General features: G+C 42.2%; 1 protein-coding gene across 16 annotated transcripts in view; it reads right to left on the reverse strand.

The window, feature by feature from the left end:
* Positions 1 to 23630, reverse strand: part of LRRC8D (leucine rich repeat containing 8 VRAC subunit D) — a 134763-nt gene that overhangs the window by 106899 nt on the left and 4234 nt on the right. For 3 of the 16 annotated variants that reach the window (XM_081495463.1, XM_081495456.1, XM_081495461.1), the window contains exon 2: positions 6786 to 6941. The exons of 1 other annotated variant lie outside the window; for it this stretch is intronic. Coding sequence is in view for 6 of the 15 variants with exons in the window: in XM_081495450.1 (XP_081351576.1) it covers positions 4515 to 4614 (100 nt within the window). In the remaining 9 variants the exon portion in view is untranslated. Of the gene's footprint in view, positions 1 to 4514; positions 4677 to 4832; positions 4905 to 6785; positions 6968 to 7240; positions 7314 to 7377; positions 7539 to 23630 lie in introns of those variants that run through there. 12 more of the 16 variants (XM_081495450.1, XM_081495451.1, XM_081495449.1 and 9 more) reach the window with 9 other exon arrangements.

A 23630-nucleotide genomic window follows, 5' to 3' on the forward strand; every position in this document is an offset into this window, starting at 1 on the left:
AGATTTTGTGCAAGCCTAGTACATGTCAGTGTTAGACTGTATCCCTCTCCTATATACATAAAGCACCTTAAGAACAGCAGACAAAAGAAAAATAAAATACACCTGTCACCCATTCATGGACCAGAGGGCCTAGATGAACCATGTCATATACTATTATTTTGAGACCACACTTTGTCCCCTACAATAATTTCCAACTTATTTATAATAAGCCGTGGGATGCACAACATGGTTTCATCCCATGTATACTAAGGAAAAAGTACACTGTACTCTTCAAAGGCATGTAAATGCCCGCTTATCAAACAAAGCAACCTAGCATTTGGTGTGACATATATAGGAAACTGGAGGAGGAATGAGACCCCATGAACTGGGAACAGAGTGAAGCAAAGTAAACTTGGAGAAAACCTGAGCTGTAACTGGCAGTGTCTTCCCAATAATAAAGGAACATCTATAATTAATGGGCTTTCAAGAGTGTTCAGCCACGTATTATGGCATCACACCTCATAAAACATTCATTCAAAAGCTGTATCGGGTGTGCACATCCCAGCTCTCTGAGCGTGGCAGAGCACTGAAGAAAGAGGGGACTTGGAAGCGAGACACCCGCTGCCCTACACAGATGACCAAGCATGAAAGGGAGCCATGAGAGCTAAATAACAATAAAACTGAAAAGAAACTGGAATGTTGGTAAAGTTAGGATTAAATTAAATTGTTACTAAATAAATAATGTTCCCAAAAGAGTAAACATATTTCTAGAAAATATGTTTGTAGATGTGAAGGGTTACAGTGAAATTGTTAGTCGCTCAGTCCTGTACCAAGTCTTTGCAACCACATGGTCTGTAGCCTGCCAGGCTCCTCTGTCCATGGGATTCTCCAGGCAAGAATAGTGGAGTGGGAAGCCATTCCCTTCTCCAGGGGATCCTTCCGACCCAGGGATCAAGGCCAGGTCTCCTGCACTACAGGCAGATTCTTTACCGTCTGAGCCACTGGGTAACACATATGCAAATATAGGCAAGAAAGATACCTAAAATAATCTCAACTACTTTTGAACTTTTAAAGTTAAATCAATTATGCTAATAAGAATCAAGTCATAAATGTACATATAACAAGATAAGGCATATTTCAAAGCCCTAGTAATTTAAAAATCAATGACCCAGGAGCACACAAACAAGCCACCTGAACAAGACAGAGATCTCAGAAAGTGATCTGTATAAATGTACATGTTCATGCTAGAGGTGGCACTAAAAATGTGGAGAAAGAGTGGATTATTTGGTAAGTAGTGTTGAGGAAACTGGCTAGCCCACAATATGAACATTTTTTAAAAAATGAATTTACACCTCATATCTTAAGCTCCAAATCATTTAAGAACCCAAAAGTAAACCTATAAAGCTAAAAAAGTGAAGAGATACCATGTGAGCCCAGACTATGGAAGGGTTTCTTAAATGACTCAAAATGTATAATCACAATTAATACTAAAAATTGTGAGTTCAACTACATTATAATTAAAGATTCTGTAGTTGATATTAATGAAGGGCACCACAAAGTTACCAGACAAGTGACTTACTGGAAGAAAAGTATTCACAATATCTACAGTTAACAAGGGATTCATTTCTAGAATCTAAAAGGAACTCCACAAGAATTCTTTCAAGGAACTTCTTACAAGAAAAGGGCAAGAGACCCAATTCACAGAAAAGGGAAATTACATTAAGTAAATGAAGAGACACTCAACCTCACTTATAATCAAAACAAGGCAGAAATGAACCATGAGCCACAATGAACAGCTAATGGATAGCAAATTGAGGAAATGAGTTAATAAAAAAAGGAATCACACGTAGTACTGGTGGAGATCTAAAACTGACAATATTCTGTGCAGTTCGTTGTAAAATTAGTACATTTATGTCCTAATACTCCTTGTGGACAATACTGCCTCAAGAAACACTCACCAATAGATTCAATATACTTATGTTCCTTGGGGGGAAAATAGCACATACATACTGCATGGAAGCCAAAAACATTTATAAAAATGTTGACCCTTTCATGTCCCTATTTCTACAGTCTGCGTATGTGGTAGGATTTTAATGGAACCTTTGCTAAAAAGGTCAGTCAGTTCAGTCGCTCAGTCATGTCTGACTCTTTGCAACCCCATGGACTGCAGCACGCCAGGCCTCCCTGTCCATCACCAACTCCTGGAGCTTACTCAAACTCATGTCCATTGAGTCGGTGATGCCATCCAACAATTTCATCCTCTGTCGTCCCCTTCTCCTCTCACCTTCAATCTTTCCTAGCATCAGGGTCTTTTCAAATGAGTCAGCTCTTCACATCAGGTGACCGAAGTATTGGAGTTTCAGCTTCAACATCCTTCCAATGAACTTTCAGGACTGATTTCCTTTAGGATGGACTGGTTGGATCTCCTTGCAGTCCAAGGGACTCCCAAGAGTCTTCTCCAACACTACAGTTCAAAAGCATCAATTCTTCAGTGCTCAGCTTTCTTTATAGCTAAAAAGGTAGGTTAAGACTAAATGTTCTCATTTCTCTTCACAGATGAGGTTAAGGACAGAGAAAGAAGCAGATCTAACGACACAGATGTTTTAGCGTGTGCATGTGTACGTGGAGAAGGCTTAGAAGAACTCTAGCTATGCATGACTGAGTAACTGCAGGACCTCAAAGCTTGACTATGAAAACAATTAACCTGGAAACAAGATCAGATCGAAAGTCAGGATTTTACACATCAGTCACTGAATGTTCAACAAAGAGGAAAAATTCTACTTGGGAATCTTTATAACCTGATGGCTAACATGCTGTATACATCACCATTTTGGCATTTTCAGCCTGGAGCAGTTGTTTCACTTTGGTCCTCAGTTCCCAACTTAGGGACTCTAGGATCCTGGCAGAGGTCTGTATATTGAACCCTTGTCTCACTCATACATGGACTACTATTTTACAAATATGGAAGATGCTGTGGCCATTCTTTATAATACATATCCAGTTAAGTAATACTAAATAGTAACTCTGCCACTAAATATCAGCAATCATCAGAAATGAGAAGAAAACCCTAAAGAAGCAAAAATCTTTGAAATCTTTTAGTATTAAATAAAAGTGTCCCAATTTTTATAAAGGTTGAGAACCACTGCTTTAAAGTTCACGATTTCTAACTGAAGACAGTTTGTATTTATAATAGACATGAAGGAAAAAGAAAGAGGGTTTCAAAAAACTAAAAATCCTAATGTACATTTATCTCCATTCCAGTCCTCTCCTGACCATAAACTTTCCCTTGGCATTTAACATCAAAGGTAGTTACCCTTTCATTCTTAGTTCACAAGCCATTGCAACCGTTCAAAGACAGAAATGGCAGTGCATTGTGTATTAAGAAAATATACATGTATCATTCCACTCCTCCCTTAAAACAGGAAAGATCACTCAGTTTATTTCTTCTCCCCCCTCTTCCACCTTCTCTTCCTTCTCCTGATGCTCTGACACAATTCTACAAAGGGAAAGTTACAGATCACTACAGATACTCAAAATGTTCAAGAGAAAAAAAAATATTTTATCCAGCATTTCCCAGTGAAAATGTACTCCAAATTTTAATTTATATTCTTCTCAGTGTAACATAAAAATCCTAGCTAAAGACAGCCTCAACATTAAACACTGCAAAAATAAGAAAAATAAACATTTCTGTCTAGGGAGTATTAGAAAAATATTTAATACATAAAGTGTATATGGATTTGGCCATGTCTTTCTATAACATAAACTTTTCAGTAACTTATCCTGAACTGGGATAGGGAGGTTGGGGGGCTATGTAAGGTGGTCATACAGTATGTAGGGTAATGAGGTGTGGAGAGAGTCATATACATTGTTTATTAATTTATCATTTCTTTTCTGGGATGTAAACTGTCCTAAGGGTAAACCAGAAGTGTTTTTTTATTCTAAGAAGTTAAAATATGCTAATCTGAGCTTTTAAAAATACTGTTCACTAGGACCTGACAAGATATCTGTAAATTAAAACATACCATTAGAATTTTGGCAGCAGAAAACAAGTCACAATGATGCAAACACAGCTAAATCTAGTCACTAACGCAGAGGAAGTGTAAATTTAAAAGATGGAAAAAAACAAAACAATAAAACCCCTTAAACTGTGGGTAGAGAGGAATGGGAAAAGACCTACAGATTTAGGTAAAGTTAGTCTGAAGTCAGTGTTTATCAGCTCTCCTTTAGAAAGGTGAAAGGTCATCTGAATCATCACTGCCATCTCCGCCTTAGGCAGCAACTTTCCAGATTTCAAGGGAGTCAAGCATTACAAATCGTTAACACCCCTGTTCAAGTCCCAGAACGTCCATCTGCTACTATGACCACTGACAAGTCACATTTTATCAGCCTCAGTTTCTTCTCTCCATCAAATGGAACAAATGAATCCTATTTCAGACTGTCAAAAGAAAAAATACATTATAAATGAGATAGAGAAAATGCTCTGTGAAAACAGAAAACAGGGGGCTTCCCTGGTGACTCAGCAGTAAAGAACCCACCTGCCAATGCAAGAGACCTGGGTTTGATTCCTGGGTCAGGAAGATCCTCTGGAGAAGGAAATGGCAACCCACTCCAGTATTCTTGCCTGGGAAATCCCATGGACAGAGGAGCCTGGCGGGATATGGTCCATACCGTCACAAGAATTGGACACGACTTATTGACTAAACAACAACAAACAGAAAATGAGGCTCTAAAGGCCACGTATTATTATTCCTGGGTTATTATTTAGTTATTATTAAATTCTACTAGAGTGGGAATAAATCCTGTTCCTAAGCAGGGGATAAGTTTGAGAGGTCACAAAGGCTGTTCTATTTTACCTGAAACAGAATGACAGATGCTGAGGAAAGTCCTCAAGTGAATTAATGAACCAGAAGGCCAAGAGTATATACCTGGGTATAAAAAATAGAGGCAAATGGTTGAACAGGTCTCTCCTTTCAAGAGTCTCTCTTAATGACTTGTTTTCACTAATCTCATGATGCATTTGGCAAGAAGAGGCACAAACACAGACATATGAAAATCAAATTTAAGAAGTTCACATCTATCTAGAAAAAGATAAAATTAATTGCTCAGTGCTCATAGTGTACCTTGGTTACTTAATGCTAACACAGTTATACCAATTACTGATAACATCACAATGCTTAAAGCAGCTGCATTTTTAAAGTTCTGAAGGATTATTGGAATAATGGGATCTTATAATTCAAATTACCTCCGTGCTGCTAAAAAGAAAAAGAAAGGGGAAGGGAGGGTAAAGTACAAATTTACCAGGCTGAGAAACTACCAAAGATTTTCCTTTCAAAGCAAAATCAATTATGTAATAAATATATTTTACTATAAAAAATTCAGCATGGGGGGGCGGGTATGGCGAACACAGAACATCATGAATTTAGGCTCTGCTTCCCGAGGAAGCTCAAATGCCCAATATGATGGAGGGGCTAAGTGTACACAGTACTGCGATTGTGCATTTTTCCTCCTTGCTACAAAAAGAGACCCCTCTTTGCGGAATCTCCTTTTTCTCCCTCCAGTCATTTGCTTGGATCCCTTCTTTCAAAAGAAAGTGAAAGAAGATGTCACTGGCTTAACATCATTCAAACATTTAATTTGAGGCTACAATCTTCCTACCAAACTGACTCTCCTCAACCATCACACCTCCCCTGGTGTCCCTCTGCAAGGCTGGAATTCAACCAGACAGATAAATAAAGGCAGGAAAACAAGGTTGGGCTTTCACGGGGATGGGGGGTGGGGGGTGAATGGGAAGAAGTCCATCTGATTTAGTCCCTGGAGAGAGGAGCTGCCAGAGAAATGAAGTAGCAGAAAGTCTGCGCATAAATATGGTTTTATGACCAACCTTGGCTCTAGCATTTTGTTCTTCACCTCTGCACTTCTGAGACGAAGCAAGACAAGCATGTGAATTGTAATCTACCTAGTGAATTTGAGAAAACTCATTCTCAGTTTTACTCTGATGAAAAATGGCATTTAACGAATAAAGATGTCAGGCTCCTACCTTTAAAAGTACCTCTGTCTCAGTAAGGGAGCCTGGCTAAGAAACCACAACTGGAGTTAACAAACCAGACTCTAGACTAAACATCTCACAACTAGCTGCCCCTCATTCCTGGTCACTACCTTTCCGGTGTGTGTGTGTGAGCACATCGCCAATTCCCTTAGGTCCTGACAGTCTGGCTTTCCCAGAATGGAAAGCAAAGAGCCTGGACTCCTCTGTTAACACCGGCTGAAGAAGTGGGATTTCTGAGTCTGGACACTAAGACTCTTGCTTCCCTTTCCACCTTACACATCACCCTCAACTCATCCTCTTTCTCCCCTAGGTCCCCACCCCACCCACTCACAATACTGTTAATAACACCCTAGCCAACCATTTCTGTAGATAACCCCCAGCCCGGGGAACAAAGTGAAGAACAAAGAGCCGCTGCTTCAAGGCGGCAGGAGGAAGACAGGCGAGGGTGGAGAGGGCAGCTGAGGACTCAGGAAGCCTCCCAGGCACAGTCAGTCCTGCCTGGAAAGCTCCCGCCTAGAGTGAGTGGGTGAGGAAGCAGGGCAGGTCCCCGGGCGCCGCGTGCTGCCGCGCGCGTTTGCGCCCGGGTCCATTGCACCCCGCTGGCAGCACATCCACAGTTTGGAGAGACCATCCGAGAAAGCAAGCAGCCAGGGGCGCACAATGTGGAAAATTAACGCGAGTGAGGCTGCAGCGCTGAGCTGCAGATAGACTGAGTGACAGCCCAGCGCCCAGCCCTCGGGCTCACGACACGGCCTCGCACCTGGACCAGGCGGCCACCCTGCACCCTCAGGGCGCTCTCCTCTCCGGGGACTGGCGGCTGTTGGGCTCCGCGAGCTGGGACCGGCGCGATGCGGCGGGGGGCTTCACTCCATCCTGGGACCCGGCAGCACGTTACAGACGGCCGTGCACTTCCTGTCTGAAACACACAGGGGAGAGAAAGGACTGGAGAGATCCAAGCGCCTGCCGAGCGGAGGCAGGGAGGGAGGCAGGCCGGCGGGGAGGGCAGCCGAGGGGGCTGCGGGTTGCATAACCGCCGCCGCCCGCCTCGCACGGTCGGCGGCCCCCAGCACTCTCCTCGGCGGGCGACCCGCCACCCCGGCGGCCCGCGAGGTGGCCGCCCCGCGGCCCGGCCTCCCCCTGCCGGCCGCCTCGCCCGCGGCGCGCTGGCAGCCCTTCCGTTTCCAGCCCCCGCCTGGGTTCCCCTCCCCGCGCTACCTAAGTCAACTCCACGCTGTCCGCCTGCCTGCCTAGGAGTTCCTCCTTTCCTCTCTTCTCCTCCCCGCCCTCTGGGGGGGTGGGGGTGGGGGTGGAAATCTGCCGAGGGGACGATATAAAGACCAGACAATCCTTACCAGGGGAGAGGAAGCTGGATTTAAGGACAATTTTAAAGTTTAAGAGCCACATCCCCGTATATCCATTCCAGCTCAGGAGCCTAAAGAGCTTCAGGATGGGAAAAGACTTGTCTTGCGCCTGGCTGACTCAAACGGGAGAACGCGCCGGCAGCAGACACGAACTGCCAGAAAAAGAAGAAGAAAAAAGTATTCTGGGTTCCTAGGCTCCCTCTCTACTGAGACCCTTAGCTGCACAGTGCCCTAATATTTATATATACCAATTCCACATGAAAGATCATCATATAGTAAAGAATGCATATAGTGCGTTCTTCCTAAAAACAAGTATTTCTCTGGGCGTACAAATCACTAAGCAGTTCCCAAATTCTGGGTTTATGTCCATTTTGTTACGTTCCGACTTGGGTGAACCTCAGGGTCCTGCTAACAAATGGTTTAAGAATCGGCCATAAGCAGAGCGTACCAGCTCTAGGAGTGTTCAGTGCCCAGTTTCTGGGCTTGCAGGTGAGAACAATTTCATCCCCACCGTGCCTGCCCTTGCCCAAGAATCTATCAGGTTGCCAGGCACTTAAAGCACTGTCTCAGATCAACAGCTTCTTTTATCATCAAGGTGATGGCTTAAATAAAAGTTATTCCCGCTTCAAAACTCAACATGGAGAATAGTATATAAAGAATGATTATTCTACATGAAAAGTTCAATTTTGACTGAAGTAGAAAGAAACTGATAGACATTAAGCTCATGCTCAGCATTAGCATCTCATTTTAAACTCCCTTAAATCTTAATATTTCACAATAGACCTGCAAAAGTCCTATTCTCACATTCCCAATTGAGGAAACTGGGTCAGAGAAGTTAAGTATCTATCCCCATGTCTTAGCTAAAAAGTAGTCAAGTGGAGAGGTCTTTTCTAAGTATGAAGTCTGGACCACTTCCTCTACACTCTAATTCTCAAAACAATCATGAATTCTCAGGGAAAAATCAAGCCCACTATCTGTGATCCATCCCTTTGTCTCCCAATGAGCCTGCAATTCCATACTATCACTCTTGTCACACTAGCTGGGCTCCTTACCCACCTGAATTATATGTACGTTGATGACTCAAGCAGAGGACACTGTGCTCTTTACCATTATCTACCACTGGCTCTGTCAGCCTTTTCGGAATCACTCAGTGGCAAAAGTTCAGAAGGTTATGGGACAGCCACTCATATGCCAAGGTACAAAGTTTGTCCAGTTCAGAACCTAATCTGCTGACTAATATTTGTTCCCTGAATTCTTCTTCTCTAACTGGGCTCTTTTAAGAAGAAGGCAAACAAACAAAACACACAAAAACCACACCCACACAAAATGAATGAAACACGCATGGACTCTACTCTTGATGAAATTTGAAATTCTCTCACTTCTCATTTCCTTCTGTTTTAGCACTTAGTTCACACTCACCTGTCAACAGCATGCTGCTATTAGCCTCCTGACAAGCCAAGAAAAAGTAGGTATTAAAAGGAGATTAAGAATCGTGGCAACAGTGAGACCCCAGACATTTGAAGGGGAGAGTGAGGGAGAAAGTGAGTGAGTGCTCTTGTCTTGTCTCCCGTGAGCTGTGTCTCACTTGCCCTTCCCTGCCACCTCACTCAGCAGCACAGCCTCTGGGAACTCTAGAGCGGGTAAGTTAAGGGCAAGGGCAGTTCAAGTGTGCCAGTAGGGGTTGAGCAGAAGCAGATGCATTCCCATCCTTCAGGTCTGCACAGTGGCATGAGAGCTTATTATTAATACTAAAAAACCTCCTGAGGGCTCTTAGCATCCTTTTAGGGTCCAGCTCTGCCTCTGCTGCTGTCATTTTCCTTTTCGAAGTCCCTTGTTTATCCTGCACCTGTCCACTTTTCATTTCTTTTCACAAACTTAATGCTTCTTCCCAAAGCCCTCCCATTTCTTTCCCACAAAGTACTCACTGGGAGGGAAGGGGGACAGAGAGCAGTTAACTCAAAATTTCTCTCAATTCTCTCTCATTAAAAAAAATAATAATAATTACCATGTTTTGGATACAATTCTATTTTGAAATACTTTTTGGTATCCCTGCCTTCATTGCTGTTACTTATTAATCCAAGAGCCTCGAAGGAAAAACCTCTAAAGAAAAATTAAATTCTTGAGACAAAGCAAAGGAAACATGCTTAAGTTAAGCTGTATGGATCCCAAAGTTCATAGTCTAGATAATGCAAGACTCCTAAGAGTCTGTACCCGACATATATGTATCCTAACCATCACAAGGCCTAAGCATCATATCACACATTCCCATGGCTCAGCTATTCTCCTTCCCCTTCTGTATTTCATGGAAATTGTTTCTTGCTTGCCACTGTTACGTAGGGAAAAAAAAATTAAAATAACAACCTCTTTTTAAGAGGGAAAAAATGCTCCTGGGTAGGCACAAATGACACCACAAAAAAATAAAACTGATTCTGGAAGAATACTGGAGGTTAATTTTTCAAGTCTCCACTCCCTAAGTACCACAATCCATGGACGAATACAGCAAGGGTGTGAAAGCCATTTTTGAAGCTCCAAATTAAGTGACAAGAGACCGCTTTCCTCAGGACTAACGGGTGTGGAGGAGGAGATGATAAACTCATATCCAAAAATGATATTCCTTATCTTTCTTCATCTTAAAAGAGAAAGTCCTTACTTTGACAATTAAAAATGTCTGCCATGAGATTTCTCTGTATGAGGATTCGTGCCCATTACTACAGGATTTTCTGCAAATAAAAAAGGAAACATGACCAGCCATCTGGTTACCTAAGAGATTGCCTCTCTGTACCAGCAGCCTTCACAGTGGCATCCCTGTCTCTGTCTCCACTTCCAGGGAAGCACATGCAACAGGCTCTTCTGGGAAGCAGTTCTCTGGCACTCACACTCACTTCTGGCCTCTGCAAGACCAGGACCATGGTTTTCAAGAAAGATGTCTTCAGAGCCAACTGGCTGGCTTGATTGGCATTTACCCACAGAGGTTATTAGCCATTTTCAAGGTGGCAGAGTATCATTTCCCATGGCAAAAATGTAGCAAGGGGATGGATGCAAATCACATTAAAAAAAAAAAAGTCTGCCGGCAAGATGGTTTAGGCTCCCTCTTGGGCACAGAGTTTCCTGGTTTTAAGAAAGCTGAGAAGGAAAGCATTAGAACACCTGCAGCCTGACTTGGGAGACCCAGCTGCAAGTCAGAAACACAGGCCAGGATGGCTACAGGCCTGAGCTGGTATGTGTACTTCAACACACACATGTTTTGAGCAGAATTCGTACTATTTACATAGGACCCACAGGTGCACTGCCTCACTGGATTCTCAGAACTGCCTTTGCAGGGAGAGAGGACTCGTTACCACCGTGTTAGAAACAGCAGAGCTTATAGGTATTAAGTCATTTTCTCAAAGCAGTAGGTAATGGAGCTAAAATTCACCCTGGGTCTGTTCTTCCTCTTGAGGAGACATGAGTAGGTGCATTTTGGCTGTGGATTTATTATTCTGTGCTACACATCCTTTCCTCAGAAGACTCTCACTTTTAAAACACAACGTGGAATGTTCTCTCTCAGCTACATCCTGTGACTTCATCCCCCTGCCAAGTTTTTTGAAAGTGTAAACTATAAATGCATTCTGCAATGGGCAACTGATTTTTAGCAATATGTCAATATAAATTAGGTTGAATCTGATCTTAGGTTGCAGCTGACAAGTGTTTAATAAAATAATAAAATAGATCCACTCGTCAGTCAAATTGTATGGACAAAATCTTCATACATTTTTTCCAACTTAGAATGCAAATATATATGTAAAGTGGGTCACAATGACTGATGTACTGTGATTTAGTGAGTATAAATATGAAAGATTAGCAAGGAACCATGAAGGCTTAGCTTAGATGCAAATACTTGTACATAAGTTAAAGTATTCAAACTACTCCTGGCACAGACTGCAAGCATGAACAGCCTTGAGTTATTTACTGACTGTTGATCATGATGTGTATTGTGTAGACTAAACAGTGTCCTGTAAGATATTTTTCTTTGGAAGGCATGTTTTGTCTATTCGTCTTTTGTAGTGGGTATCTCTGCCTCCTTATTAAAAAAATATTTTAAAAATTCTCTTTGGGCATCCTTTAAAAATAATATATTAAAGAATCCAACAACTTAAGATAATTTGTCTTAACAGGTCAAATGAACGTAGTACTTATTACTAAGACAATAACATTCTCAAAAGGATTTTAAAAATACCTAAATTTCTGCACCATTACACATGGGGAAGTAGCAATGGGTGAGCTGATACTCACCAATGGGTGTGACGAAGTCACACACTTCACTGACTACTGATATATCAATTCTCAACTATTAAAATGGAGCCTTGCTGCTGCTAAGTTGCTTCACTCGTGTCCGACTCTGTGCGATCCCATAGACGGCAGCCCGCCAGGCTCCGCTGTCCCTGGGATTCTCCAGGCAAGAGCACTGGAGTGGGTTACAAGGTGGCAAAGTGGGACAGTTTCATCTTCATTTCCCTTTCTTTGCCTGTAGTGGCGTGACTAAGGCCAACAGCAGGAAAGAGAAACAAAGTGCCTGGAAAATCCAGAAACGTTATTATAAACTTTTGAAAGATTATTCATAAAGGTTTAAACTAAACCTAGCTAAACAAATTCTGACCACTTTACATGTACTGACTCAATTATTCCTGACAACACCACTTTGAGGCAAGAACTACCATTACCTCCATATTACAGACCAGGAAACAGACATAGAGCTATTAAATAATTTGCCTAAAGTAATACTACCTAGCAAATACCAGACCATGGGCAGCCTAGCCGGCCAGAGTATCTGCCTTTAACCAACACATTTTACTACCAAGGAGACACAATTCGCTTGGACTTGCCTTCTCCAGCATTAAAGTTCATCGAGAATACTCCCATGATAAGGTAGAAGGAGAGAAGTGAAAGGCTCAGAGGTTTCCTTTTCTGCAGCAAGAATGTAACCACTGGTTATACAGGGTCAGGGATACAGCACCTGCTACATGTTGCTGAATAAATGAATCCTGGGAAAAAAGGAAAAGATATTTGCAGAACAGTAAAGTTGGGAAGAAGGGCTACTTCCTTACCTTGACTAGAATCCTGGATTTTAAGGATCCAGGATTGCCTGCCTCCAGCACAACTGAATGAGCAAGGGGAGGGAATGCAGTGCACTCCCTCTGCTTTGATCTTGATGAAGCATTTGATACAGTGTCCCATACAATCAGGATCACCAAATCAACTAAAACTTCAGTTCAGTTTAGTTCAGTCGCTCATTCGTGTCCGACTCTTTGCGACCCCATGAAGTGCAGGACGCCAGGCCTCCCTGTCCATCACCAATCAACTCCAGAGTTTACCCAAACTGAAACTTAAGTGGCTACAAGATTCACGCAGGAGTTAAGCAGGCTGGAAAGAAAAACACCGGATACATCCACCAGTGTGATGAAGAAAAGAACCACAAGGAACAGTATTCAGTTTGTATTCAAAAGTAACTTAGGAATTGTTCACACAGTTATAATCAAATTTGCACATACCATTAATTTGGGAGCTGTAAAAAGGGCAAATAAGGGCAAGCCAACTGACTCAGTTAAATTAACAGAGAGGTGAAGAAAAACAAGAAGTTTGGTTTTATTTTTGTGCTCCCTTTAATTTTCAGGGAGGGGCTGAGAGTGCCCATTGGGTAGTAACCGCCTCTAGACCTGAAATGCCAAGACTGAACTAAGTAAAATAAGCAACAGTAAATTGGATATGTTTAAGATTTTAGGACCTTCCATCTGAACTTCAAAAAGCATGATCCTATTATTGCACGGACCATCAGTAAGGTTCCATGGGAAATGATATTCCTTTCAACAAGACGACTTTGTTAGCAAAACTCAAAGAAATGAAGGGGCTCAGAGGCTGAATTTAGAGGTCAGATGAAAAAGTCAGTAGTGTATGTATAATCTGGCCCTGCTACAAATATGCCGCTCCGGCAGAAGGTCATGAGAATGGTTTGCAAACACACGGCAGGATAAAAAACAACAGAGAAGGAAGAGGGAAGAGAGCAAAAACTTGGACTAACATTATTTTTTTAAGCATAAATTATCATTTCTAATTTTTTTAATGTTGAGAAATTGCTTTTCCCTTGGTAGAACTGTTTGCCTTCTCAGTAGATTTAGAACTCAAGAAACGGAAGTAGGAGAGGTCCAAGACATTTCGGGGAAAAAAAAAAGGCCTAATTCACGCTAGGTCCCAGGAATGCACAAGTGAGCATCATTTCATTCAACTCCTAAGAGACAGAAGAACTGAACTATTAGCTCTGTAGAAACCATGCCCCACACAGTGGACTCCACAGCTCATGAGAGACTGTCTATGAAGGGCCAGTCACCAAGAAATGCTAAATGATCCATTTCCTTTGAAATTAAAAAAAGGGGTGGGGTAGGTGGGAGAATAGCATTGAAACATGTATATTATCATATGTGAAACAGAACACCATTCCATGTTCGATGCATGTGACAAGGGCTCAGGGCTGGGGCAATGGGATGATCCAGAAGGATGGGATGGGGAGGGAGGTGGGTGGGGGGTCCAGGAAGGGGAACACATGTAAACCCATGGCTGATTCATGTCAATGTATGGCAAAAACTATTACAATATTGTAAAGTAATTAGCCCCCAACTAAAATAAATAAATTTATAAAAAAAAAAAAAAGGGGGTGGGGTAGGGGACTTAACACAAAGGCATAAAGATTAGAGCCATAGTGCATTCTCGATATGAGTGGGAAATTTATGTGAAAATGATGATATTCTGAGATTATTTAATACCTATACAGAATAACAAGCAAATGATAAAACCTAAACAGATCTTCTCCAAGGTTTGATTGCTGGCCCCCTCCTAAGGTTTAAAAATCAGATGATGACAGATGATGATATGACGACAAACTCACAGTTGGTCTCAGAATAGCTAAAGGCTAGAGGTCCCTTATCTGACTGCACTCAATCACCTGCAGGCTTTTAAATACCATGTCTAGGGCAGGGGGATTGCCAGTAGCATGGGTGTTCCCACTATCTGTACATTTAAGAAACTCGCAGGAGACCCTATGTTGCAGTCTGGTTGGGGAACTTTTGCTGCAGACATTCTACTCCCTTCTAGACTCTGCCACCAGAACCAGTCACGACAGAGACTAGAGTAAATGATTTCCTTTCTCAAAAACCTTTAATGGAATAACCTTCAAAGGCAATGGAATGAAGTCCAAATTCCTCAGCAGGATACTCGAGGCCCTCTGTGATGTGTCCCAAACTACTTTTCTGCCCTCCTTGGCTCCCACATCCCTCACTCTGTCACTGCACCATTCCCCAAACACATCACACGCTTCTTTTATGTCTTTGGCACTCACTGCCCCAACGTTCCCTCAGCTCACCCACCCTTTCCCTACCAGTCACCATCTTTCTCATCGTTCAAGTCTGGGCTGCTCAAGTTATTTTTCTCTGTGAAACCTTTTCTGATCTTTCCAGCCAAAATCAGTCTCCCCTTCCTCTGAGCAAATGTCCAAAATGCGAGCTCATGCAGAAATGACAGCATATACTGCCTGCTGCACCAAATGACACTGTGGCTTGTGGACTGGTCTCCGCCAGAGAGCAGGGCCACGGATCTCACTCACTTTTCATACTGTGGATGAGAGTCAGACAGGTTCAAAGTTTACTTTTTCAGTTATTCACAAGCACTGTAACCCTTGGTAGGTTATTTAAACACTATGAGCCTCAACCTTACGATCTTTGAAATGGGACCCACAAAGAAGCCCTACCTTCATGACTGATTTGAGAATAAAACAGGAAATGTGTTCGGCCCAATGCAGACCACATAAAATGTACCAAGATGACAGCTGTTAGTATTCTGTATCAACTTTTGTTTCCTTCCCTACTAGAATACATCACAGACACATCACAAAAGTAAGAGCTCCAAAAGCATGTGCTTCCACTCAACAATAAATAAATAATAAACAAAAAGCATTTGCTTTCAAAGTGATAAACAGTGATTTCTTAAAATTTCTTAAAGCCCTTTCTCCTTGCCCAATTTTGTTCTGTTGTGAAGGGCATTTCATAATATTTCTATTGAGAAGTCATCTCTTAATCCCCTTTCTTTCCTTTAAAAATCAATGTACAAAATTCTAACGAACAAGCCCTGTCTGTCCCTCCTACTCCAGCTTGGCTTTCTGCTTTGAACTACAGTAACTGCCTGCAGCCACAGTGTCGCTGCCCAGAGAAATGCCTGCTTCACCCTCACAACAAACAGCACTTTGTAGGCAAACTGGAGGCGAGCCCAAAGTAGGAGGGGGGAAAACCAAGGAAAAGGAGTTTGGGCCAGAAACTTGAGTCGACACCCACATTATCGTCACTCTGTAACACAGGTAAGGAGGGAACAGGAAAGGAGAGAAGCTCAGATCAACGCCAACCTTCCCAATAACTCCCAGGTATCCGGCTCATCACCACCCACCCACGAGAGAGACTCCAAGACTCACAAAGAACAGGCTGGTTCCCAAACGCCCGACATACATGGCCACTGTTGTCGGTAAAATATCATCACGTGTAGTATGCAGCTTATCCCACACAATCAATCCTGTTGCGGTTATCAACCTCTCCACCAATTACAAGGGATGAAACCCAAGTCTCAAGAAGTCCAAAGTCACAGTCAGTAGAGAAGAGTGATAGGACCAATAGTCAAGTCCTCTAAGCTGCAAACCCTTGTCCCTTCCCACTGTCCTTTATGAAATGTGAAGAACGATTTTTAAAACATTCTCAGAAGCTCACCAAATCCCTAAGTTGTAACGGTAAGGTAGTTTTTGTCCTCTTAAAAACAATTCTGGTGCAAAGAGTGAGGACTGTCACAGCAAGGAGGCCCCACCTGCAGCCCTTAGAGGGATCAATCCGGTGTCTCAGGACAGTGCTCCAGGAAGACCCTTTAGTTTCTGTGCCGAGATGGAAAATGTCTCCTGACGATGCTGTCTGCTCATTTGGTTTGGGGATGAAGTGTTAGGGAAGGAGTATAATTTTTTTTTCCTTTTCTTTTTTTTTTTAATCAAACCCTGATCTTTATAAAGGTGAAGTGAGGGGGAAAGCAAAAGTAGATTCTAAGGCCTATTTGTGATCCTTGACGAGAGAAGAGTACAAGAGGCTGTAATGCAATCCTCAGACCATGAATGCCTGCGTTCCAATCACAGCTCTGCCACCTCCAGCTCTGAGGTCTTGAGTCCCTTGGCTGCTCCCAGAGATGGGGAAGCACAGCCAGACGGGGAACTGGACCTTGCCGTCCTCTGCTACAAAATGGGCTGTTGTGAGCAGTACATGAGCTAAAAACACATAAAGTGCTCCAACAGTGCCAGGCACGTGTAAGTATAACGCAAGTGCTTCCTATTACTATTTCCAGAATAGATTAGTCTCCATGATTGTGTTTTTTTAAGTGTGTTTTAGAAGGTTAAAGAAAATTTCTTAGACAAGTTGTTAATCCATAATGCCCCAAAACAGCACAAAGATTTATTCACAAGTTTCACTTCCTGACAGGATCCTCCAGGATTTCCATCTGTGGACTAGAGTCCCTGGAAGAACAAACAGTGGAATCTGAAGAATTTTCCTTCTTCCCAGCAACAGTGCAAGTAAATCTGTACCCATTTTCTCAATACTGCAAACGGGCTTCCACACTGAGAAAAAAAAACAAGAAACTTATAGCATTAAGCTAACTAACACAGGGGGAAATTTTAAAATTCACTTTATATCTGAAAGCAACCGAAATGTTAAAAATTTAAAGTTATACCAGTTGAGAAAGACATGGTCCAGATCACGTTGGGATGACAATCCTAAGGACTGGGATAAAACCTGATGAATCAAAAGATATCTTCCCCATAAAATGTTGGAATTCCAGGAACAATGGGCTATCCCTGGGATGATTAAGAGAAAAAACGGTTTTAAAAATCCCCTCTCAGGCTAAAAGTCTAGACTCAGCTAGACACAGAGCTCTGCTAAAAAACCACCTCTCTTCTCTTTCGGAGAGGGTGTATGTACAACAGTTTAAACAATGGAAGGATTTTTCCCCAAAAGAGCAGATAAAACTAAAGACAGCAGCACTAGAAGGAAGGGTCACAACACTGGTCTGGGGTTGTGTCCCGCCCAGGGGAAGAGAGGCTAAAACTCAGCCCGCACTGGTCTCCAAGCAGCGTGCCTGTTGGAGCAGACGTGGCCCCGCTGCCACTAACTTCACACGGAAGGGTTGTGGGGGCAGTGTCAAGTGGTGCCAAGCACACCAACTCCCCACGAGCAAAGCAAGCTGGTGTCCAGAGCCATCTGGAAGCTGGAGGCCATTGTGCATACCCCCTCAAAACAATGCTGGGCTCTGGAGAGGGGCGGGGAAGAGTCTTGGTTTGTACAACGGAAACATTTTCAGTTTTCCTGGTTTGCTTTATGATGCCAGCTGTTCTATCCCCCTTCCTTTCCTCACTCTATATTTTCCTTTCATTTACACTCCCAATTCTCCTGCAGAAGCCACAAGTTGACGTGCACACTAGGATGGCAAGACAATAGCCCTCCGCCTGCCCACAGAGGTTCTGCACTACTTCTAAACGTGTATCAGATCACAATTTTCCCTTCTACGATAAGGACTCCTCTTTTTCATTTCTCTCCTATTACCCCCCAAATCAATTCTAAGATATAAAGAAACCTTCCTCTTCTCTTCTCTTCTGGGATAGATGATCTTTCTTCACCTCCAGTGGCTCTTACCCTTGTGTTCTGTATTTCTGGGCCCACTTGCCTCCACAGCCTATCTTCTACCTGCTTCGCTCCTGTGCTCTACAGATTTCTCCCTCAATCATTACTCCTTAGGAAGGACAACTCCGTCAAATACATCTACTCTGGATATAACAAATCAAATTTAAAGAGCAGAAATTATTACATTGACAAGTACGCGGAGTTTGGTTTGCTTTGTTCTGTTTTCTGTATGTGGGAGGGGTGGCGGGGGGGGTTAAACAAAAAACAATGACATCAAGTTTTCATTTGTTTCAACATTTTAAAAGAGTATTATGCTTTTTGTTGAATCCTCTGCTTCCATTTACCTGGCCACTAAAGAGCTATCTCTAAGGGCCTAAGATCACAGGCTCTATCCAACCCACAAAGCTATTTTATTTGGTCTGCAGGAAGTTCTTTTTCAAATGTTGAGCTTAGCCAATCTTTCAAAATCAGGAGATTTTTAAGTAATCCAGATTTCTGGCTTACAGTGAAGATCTGTCAAGACTGGCCCACATTCCCATATGGCAACAGTTGGCTGCTGAACAGACTGGCTGAACAGGACCCCCTTTACAGGACCTGCATTTTCTGGTTCAGTCCAGGCCTGCACCCCATCCCTCCATGCCCATCACTCTATCCTGAGGTGAGTACCAGGTGCCATAAGTCACCTCACGTGAGGCCCACTTCAGGCAGTGTTTGGTATATGCCTAAGACCATAGGTAATATCCAACTCCAACTCTCTCTCTGGTTAGTGCAGAACTTATGGGGTAATCAGAAAGTTTCTCCTTGGTACAGAATTTTCCAGGCACAATTCATAAGGAAAAGAACCTACAACTAAGTAAAAAGGAAAATGTCCCATAGTAAAGAAATATTTGAAAAGCATAAGTTAAAGAGAAAGTTTGTATGTGTGGTGTGTGCATGTAGGAAGAGGATTCATTGGGTAAGCTGTGTAACACTGCAGACCATTTTACAATTTGTACTTTATTACTGGCTCAACATTAATATGAAAAATAAAACCATTAAAGTAGAAACTCAGAGTGAATTCACTCCACTGAAATGACTGTACTTGAACATAATAAATCTATAAATGAAACAGGCTATATATATCACATAAATATACAGATATTTATTGATTCATTATTAACTGAGAGGATATGGGTATGATTGTCTTTAATTGCATATACTTGTGATAGCATTTATTCAGCAAACATTTGCACAAAATACCTTCCAAACAGTAGCTACATCCTTTTGTTTATGTACAGTAGTGTTGTAGGATCAGATCTAATTAGGAGGAGGGCACTTAATGTGTGCTATTACAAGTGGCATTCTATTACCAATATTGATGATGATGATAAAAGAGAACAGGACTAGAGAAAGCACCAAAACAAGTGATTTTAAATTACCCTGTCAATTCCAGGATCAACTTTCATTCAAGTGATTTTACTGACAGGCTGGTATTTCTCAAACCACTATGTTGATGAGAGCTCTGTCCTGCAGAGCAGGGTGGCCCACAGCTCCCCTCTTCTCAGCTGTGTGCCCATGCTTCAGATACGGTCCATAAACAAGGAGCAGGAACCAGATGAGCTGTAAGGTCTCTTTACGACTCAAAATCAGATTCTCTTTTTTAACAGAAACATTAATAGTATTATAAAATGAAGAAACACAAACCTAAGAGAAATGAGAGGAATGCCATACATAAGAGAATGAGCTTTGCAATAAAGACTAGTTTCAAATTCCACTTCCACCACTTCCTTGTGATATATATATATTTTTTGGAAAAATCACATAACCTCTCAGGCCTCAGTTACCTCATCTCTAAAGTGGAAATAAGTCCATCTTCCACTCAGGACTGTTTTGCAGATTAAACGAGAATGCATGTAAATTCCAGGGCATGGGCTTGGAATTATCAGTAAATGCCTAATAAATGATGGGTGTTATTACCTATGAGTGTTCCATCAACTGTCCAATTACTTCTTGACCTAAGTTTAAAAAACTAGTTATAGATGATAATAAACTGATCTTAAAAGCTTATGAAGTAGGGTATTATTGCAAGAATCACGGGGGTCATTTTCGAAAGAATTTGAATATTCAAATCCAGTTCTTAGAACTGGATTGGAAACAACCTGTAAAGAGAATGTGACTGACGGTACTTCACGCCCAATGTGAAGGGCATGAATCTGTCTGGTCTCCGTTGAGTGAGCTCGGCAGAGGCAGCTTCCTGGAGGTTGACACCCTTGAGGGAAGGGCTGTCTTACACTTACTTCTCCTTCCTCCTCCCAGCTTTGTAGGCTTCACTGCAGTCTTGGTGATCTGTTGATGCTGAGATTTAGCAATGGGATTTATGGGTTGCTGTGGAAGTGAAGTCTTCTCTGGCAAAGTTCCTAACTATTACCAGCAAGCAGAGAAGGGAAGTAAAAAAGCTTTTTCAGAAAAGAAATGTTTACGATAGAATTGAACATCAGTATGTGTGCTCTTTTCCCAACAGCAGGTGTCAAGAGGAGGAAACGGACATCTCAATACCTCAGGAAGGCAGGAATTCCCAGACTTTTAATATCACAGACTAGTAAAATTTCAAAAGAAGACTGTCATAAAATTGCCAGATTTTAGAAGAAATAATACCAAAGACGAACCATCATCAGTCTTTCATAACCTATCAAAGTAAGCAAGATATCCCAACCAAGACTTTTTAAAAAATCCTTTCAACTGAATCAACTTAGCACTAAAATTAAAACTGAAAAGCCTACTGCATTGTCTTTATTCTTATTTTTCCACAGGCCGGTGTAACTGTCACTATGCATTCAGAATGGACCACAGGATGGTCCCCTCACACCATCCAGTCCAGGATGCAGTATCTCATGGAGCACCAAGGGCCACACAGTGGACGATCTGCTGTCTTGGCCATCATCTTCCAAGGACACAAATGTATCTTTAAAGCTCCTTGTTTATCTTAACTACCAAGTGTGCGCCTGTCAGCCACTAATGTTTCAAAACTTCTCTAAGGTGTCAATACCCACGCTTTCTGTACAACTATGCAAGACGGTGGCTCTCGGTCTTAGCTACTCACCAGAATCACTTTGGAGTGATTTGGAGTATGTCATTGGTGTAGTGTCACACTTACCAGATTTCACATATCTTCAACAAGAAGACATTAGGAAATTACCATTCTTGGATGTCTTTTGAAGCAGATAGGACAGAAATCCTAGGTAACTTAATGCCAGGTTATCCAAATGAAACTTCACTCCCGGAGACTCTGACCCAAAAGATACGGGGAAAGGTCTGGGCTCATGTAACTTTAAAACATTTCCCAGACTGATTCTGATGCCAGCCAGGGCTAAGCAAAACTTTTTACATTATTTCCTGAATTTATATCTTATAAGGCTTTAAGGAATGCACCTCTTCATGTACTCCTTCAGGTGTCAAATACCAACACAGGGCCTGCTGTGCGGGGAGGAGGGACACCAGGAAATCAGTGGCGCCCAAGACAGATACATCTCTGCCCTCACCACACTGACAGAGCACTGGAGCAGGCAACAAGGAAGCTGGCAACTGAAATAGTACGTGGGACTAGGGGGAACAATCCAAGTGTCCTCTGTCCCTATCCTAGTGGTTTCATGGGCGTCAGAATCATCTCCTCCTGGCTGTCTTCTGTCTTCTTTCCAGATACTAGAAACTATATTTTTATCAGAAACACAGATGGGCAAGGCTCTGTCCTCATGGAGCTTACATTCTGGCAGGACTGTCTACCCTTTCTAGGTACATTACATTGGTCATTCGAGCTCTGGTGTCTCACCTAAAGTCAGATGCCCACGCTTTGAACAAAGCACTGTAGAAACTCAATTACGACTACGTTTTCTGTTTTGTTGCCAAAATCTGTTTGATGAAGCTTAGCATTTCCTGTCCTTTTTAATCTGCAACAAGTTGGGAAAACACTGTAAAAATATTTTTGAAGCCCTTTCCTGGATTTTCCCACCAAAAACCATCTTATGACAACTCTGTAATTCCCCTCTTAATACCTGACCTCATATTTGCCCACAAAGAAACACACCTGCAAATCTTCTGATGACTAACATATCCTGGTGCAGTTTCCCTGGAATAAATCCCTGTTGGTTAGCTATTTCACAATTCAGAAGAGCACACTATCATCTGTAAACCTAGAAATTCCGTTGTGTATTCCTTCTTTTGGATCAATTATGTAAATAAGTCCTAAGGGACCCCACTGTTTACTCACCTCCAAGCAGAGTCATCTTTATCCTTACCCTGTATCTGTGGTCTTTCATGCAGGTAGATTCTAATGCCTGCTCCATGACTATGTGTGTAAGCTGCCACTAACCACATCACCTCCTTAGGCCTCAATTTCCTCTTCTACCAAATTCAAGCACTGATCATTCCCATCTATTAAAAATTCTCTCCTTCTACTCAAAAATGATACACTGCACACTTAATTCCAAGGTGACTTCAACTTTGATACAGCCTTTGAAAGTATAAAAGGACAATTTCTAAGGATTTTCAAATATGTCCCCACTCAAGAAATCTCTTACACAAAACACCAGTTCTTATAGGAATATTTTCATCTCCAGAGAATACAGACAGGTTTCCCACGTGGGCCACACACAGAAGTGAGAGCAAGCAGACTGCACCATCTGGACAGGCAACACAGCTGCAATGGACTGGGCACAAGGGACATTCCTAACAAAAGAGGTTACATGTGTTGGCTATGAGATCCGGAATCTTGTTCTAGCACTCTCAACACTACTGGATGGTGACCACCTGAACCAAGTAATTTATTTAAATCTAGTGTGCTGGGCAGATCTAGAACATTTGGATAACCTGGCATTAAGTTACCTAGGATTTCTGTCCTATCTGCTTCAAAAGACATCCAAGAATGGTAATCTCCTAATGTCTTCTCATTGAAGATATGTGAACACTACACCAATGACATACTAAAGCTCAGTTTTAGGAGAAAGGCCTGTCTCTAAGACCCCACCTCTCTCTCCTTCCCCAAAAGTAAATCTGTCACTAATTAAGTATTTCAGGCATTCTAGCAAAAAAAAAAGGAAGAAAAAAAAAAACTTCGCTTGAGTGGGAACAAACCTCATACACGGTTTTTTGCCAATACCAGTTATTACCCTATTTACCTCTTCACAAATTTCAAAAGCAACTCTGATTTGGCAAGCTTCAGATTTGCACAGAACATTAGCAATTCTCTTCCAGATGTCTAAATAGAATTACAAAGACCCCAGAGGATGGAGTACGGATTTCAGAAGCTTGCAACAGACTCAAATAATATCAAAAGGGCACTTCAGGTGCAAACATTAGCAACAACTGAACTCACTGTAGCTTGGCCACAACACAAATTTCTCAGATGCCCTAAGCTCGGGGTTCATCAACCCCTGGAATTCCCCTCCATCACCCAGAACTCCCAGCTTTCAAATAGGACAAGCAGCGCCAAACAAAGTACTGGGTTTCATGAAGCATTAATATTAAGTGACTACAAAGCTTTTGGCA

The sequence above is a fragment of the Giraffa tippelskirchi genome, chromosome 5 (assembly GCF_054371585.1).
Source record: "Giraffa tippelskirchi isolate mGirTip1 chromosome 5, T2T-mGirTip1v1.2.pri, whole genome shotgun sequence".
Lineage (NCBI taxonomy): Eukaryota > Metazoa > Chordata > Mammalia > Artiodactyla > Giraffidae > Giraffa > Giraffa tippelskirchi.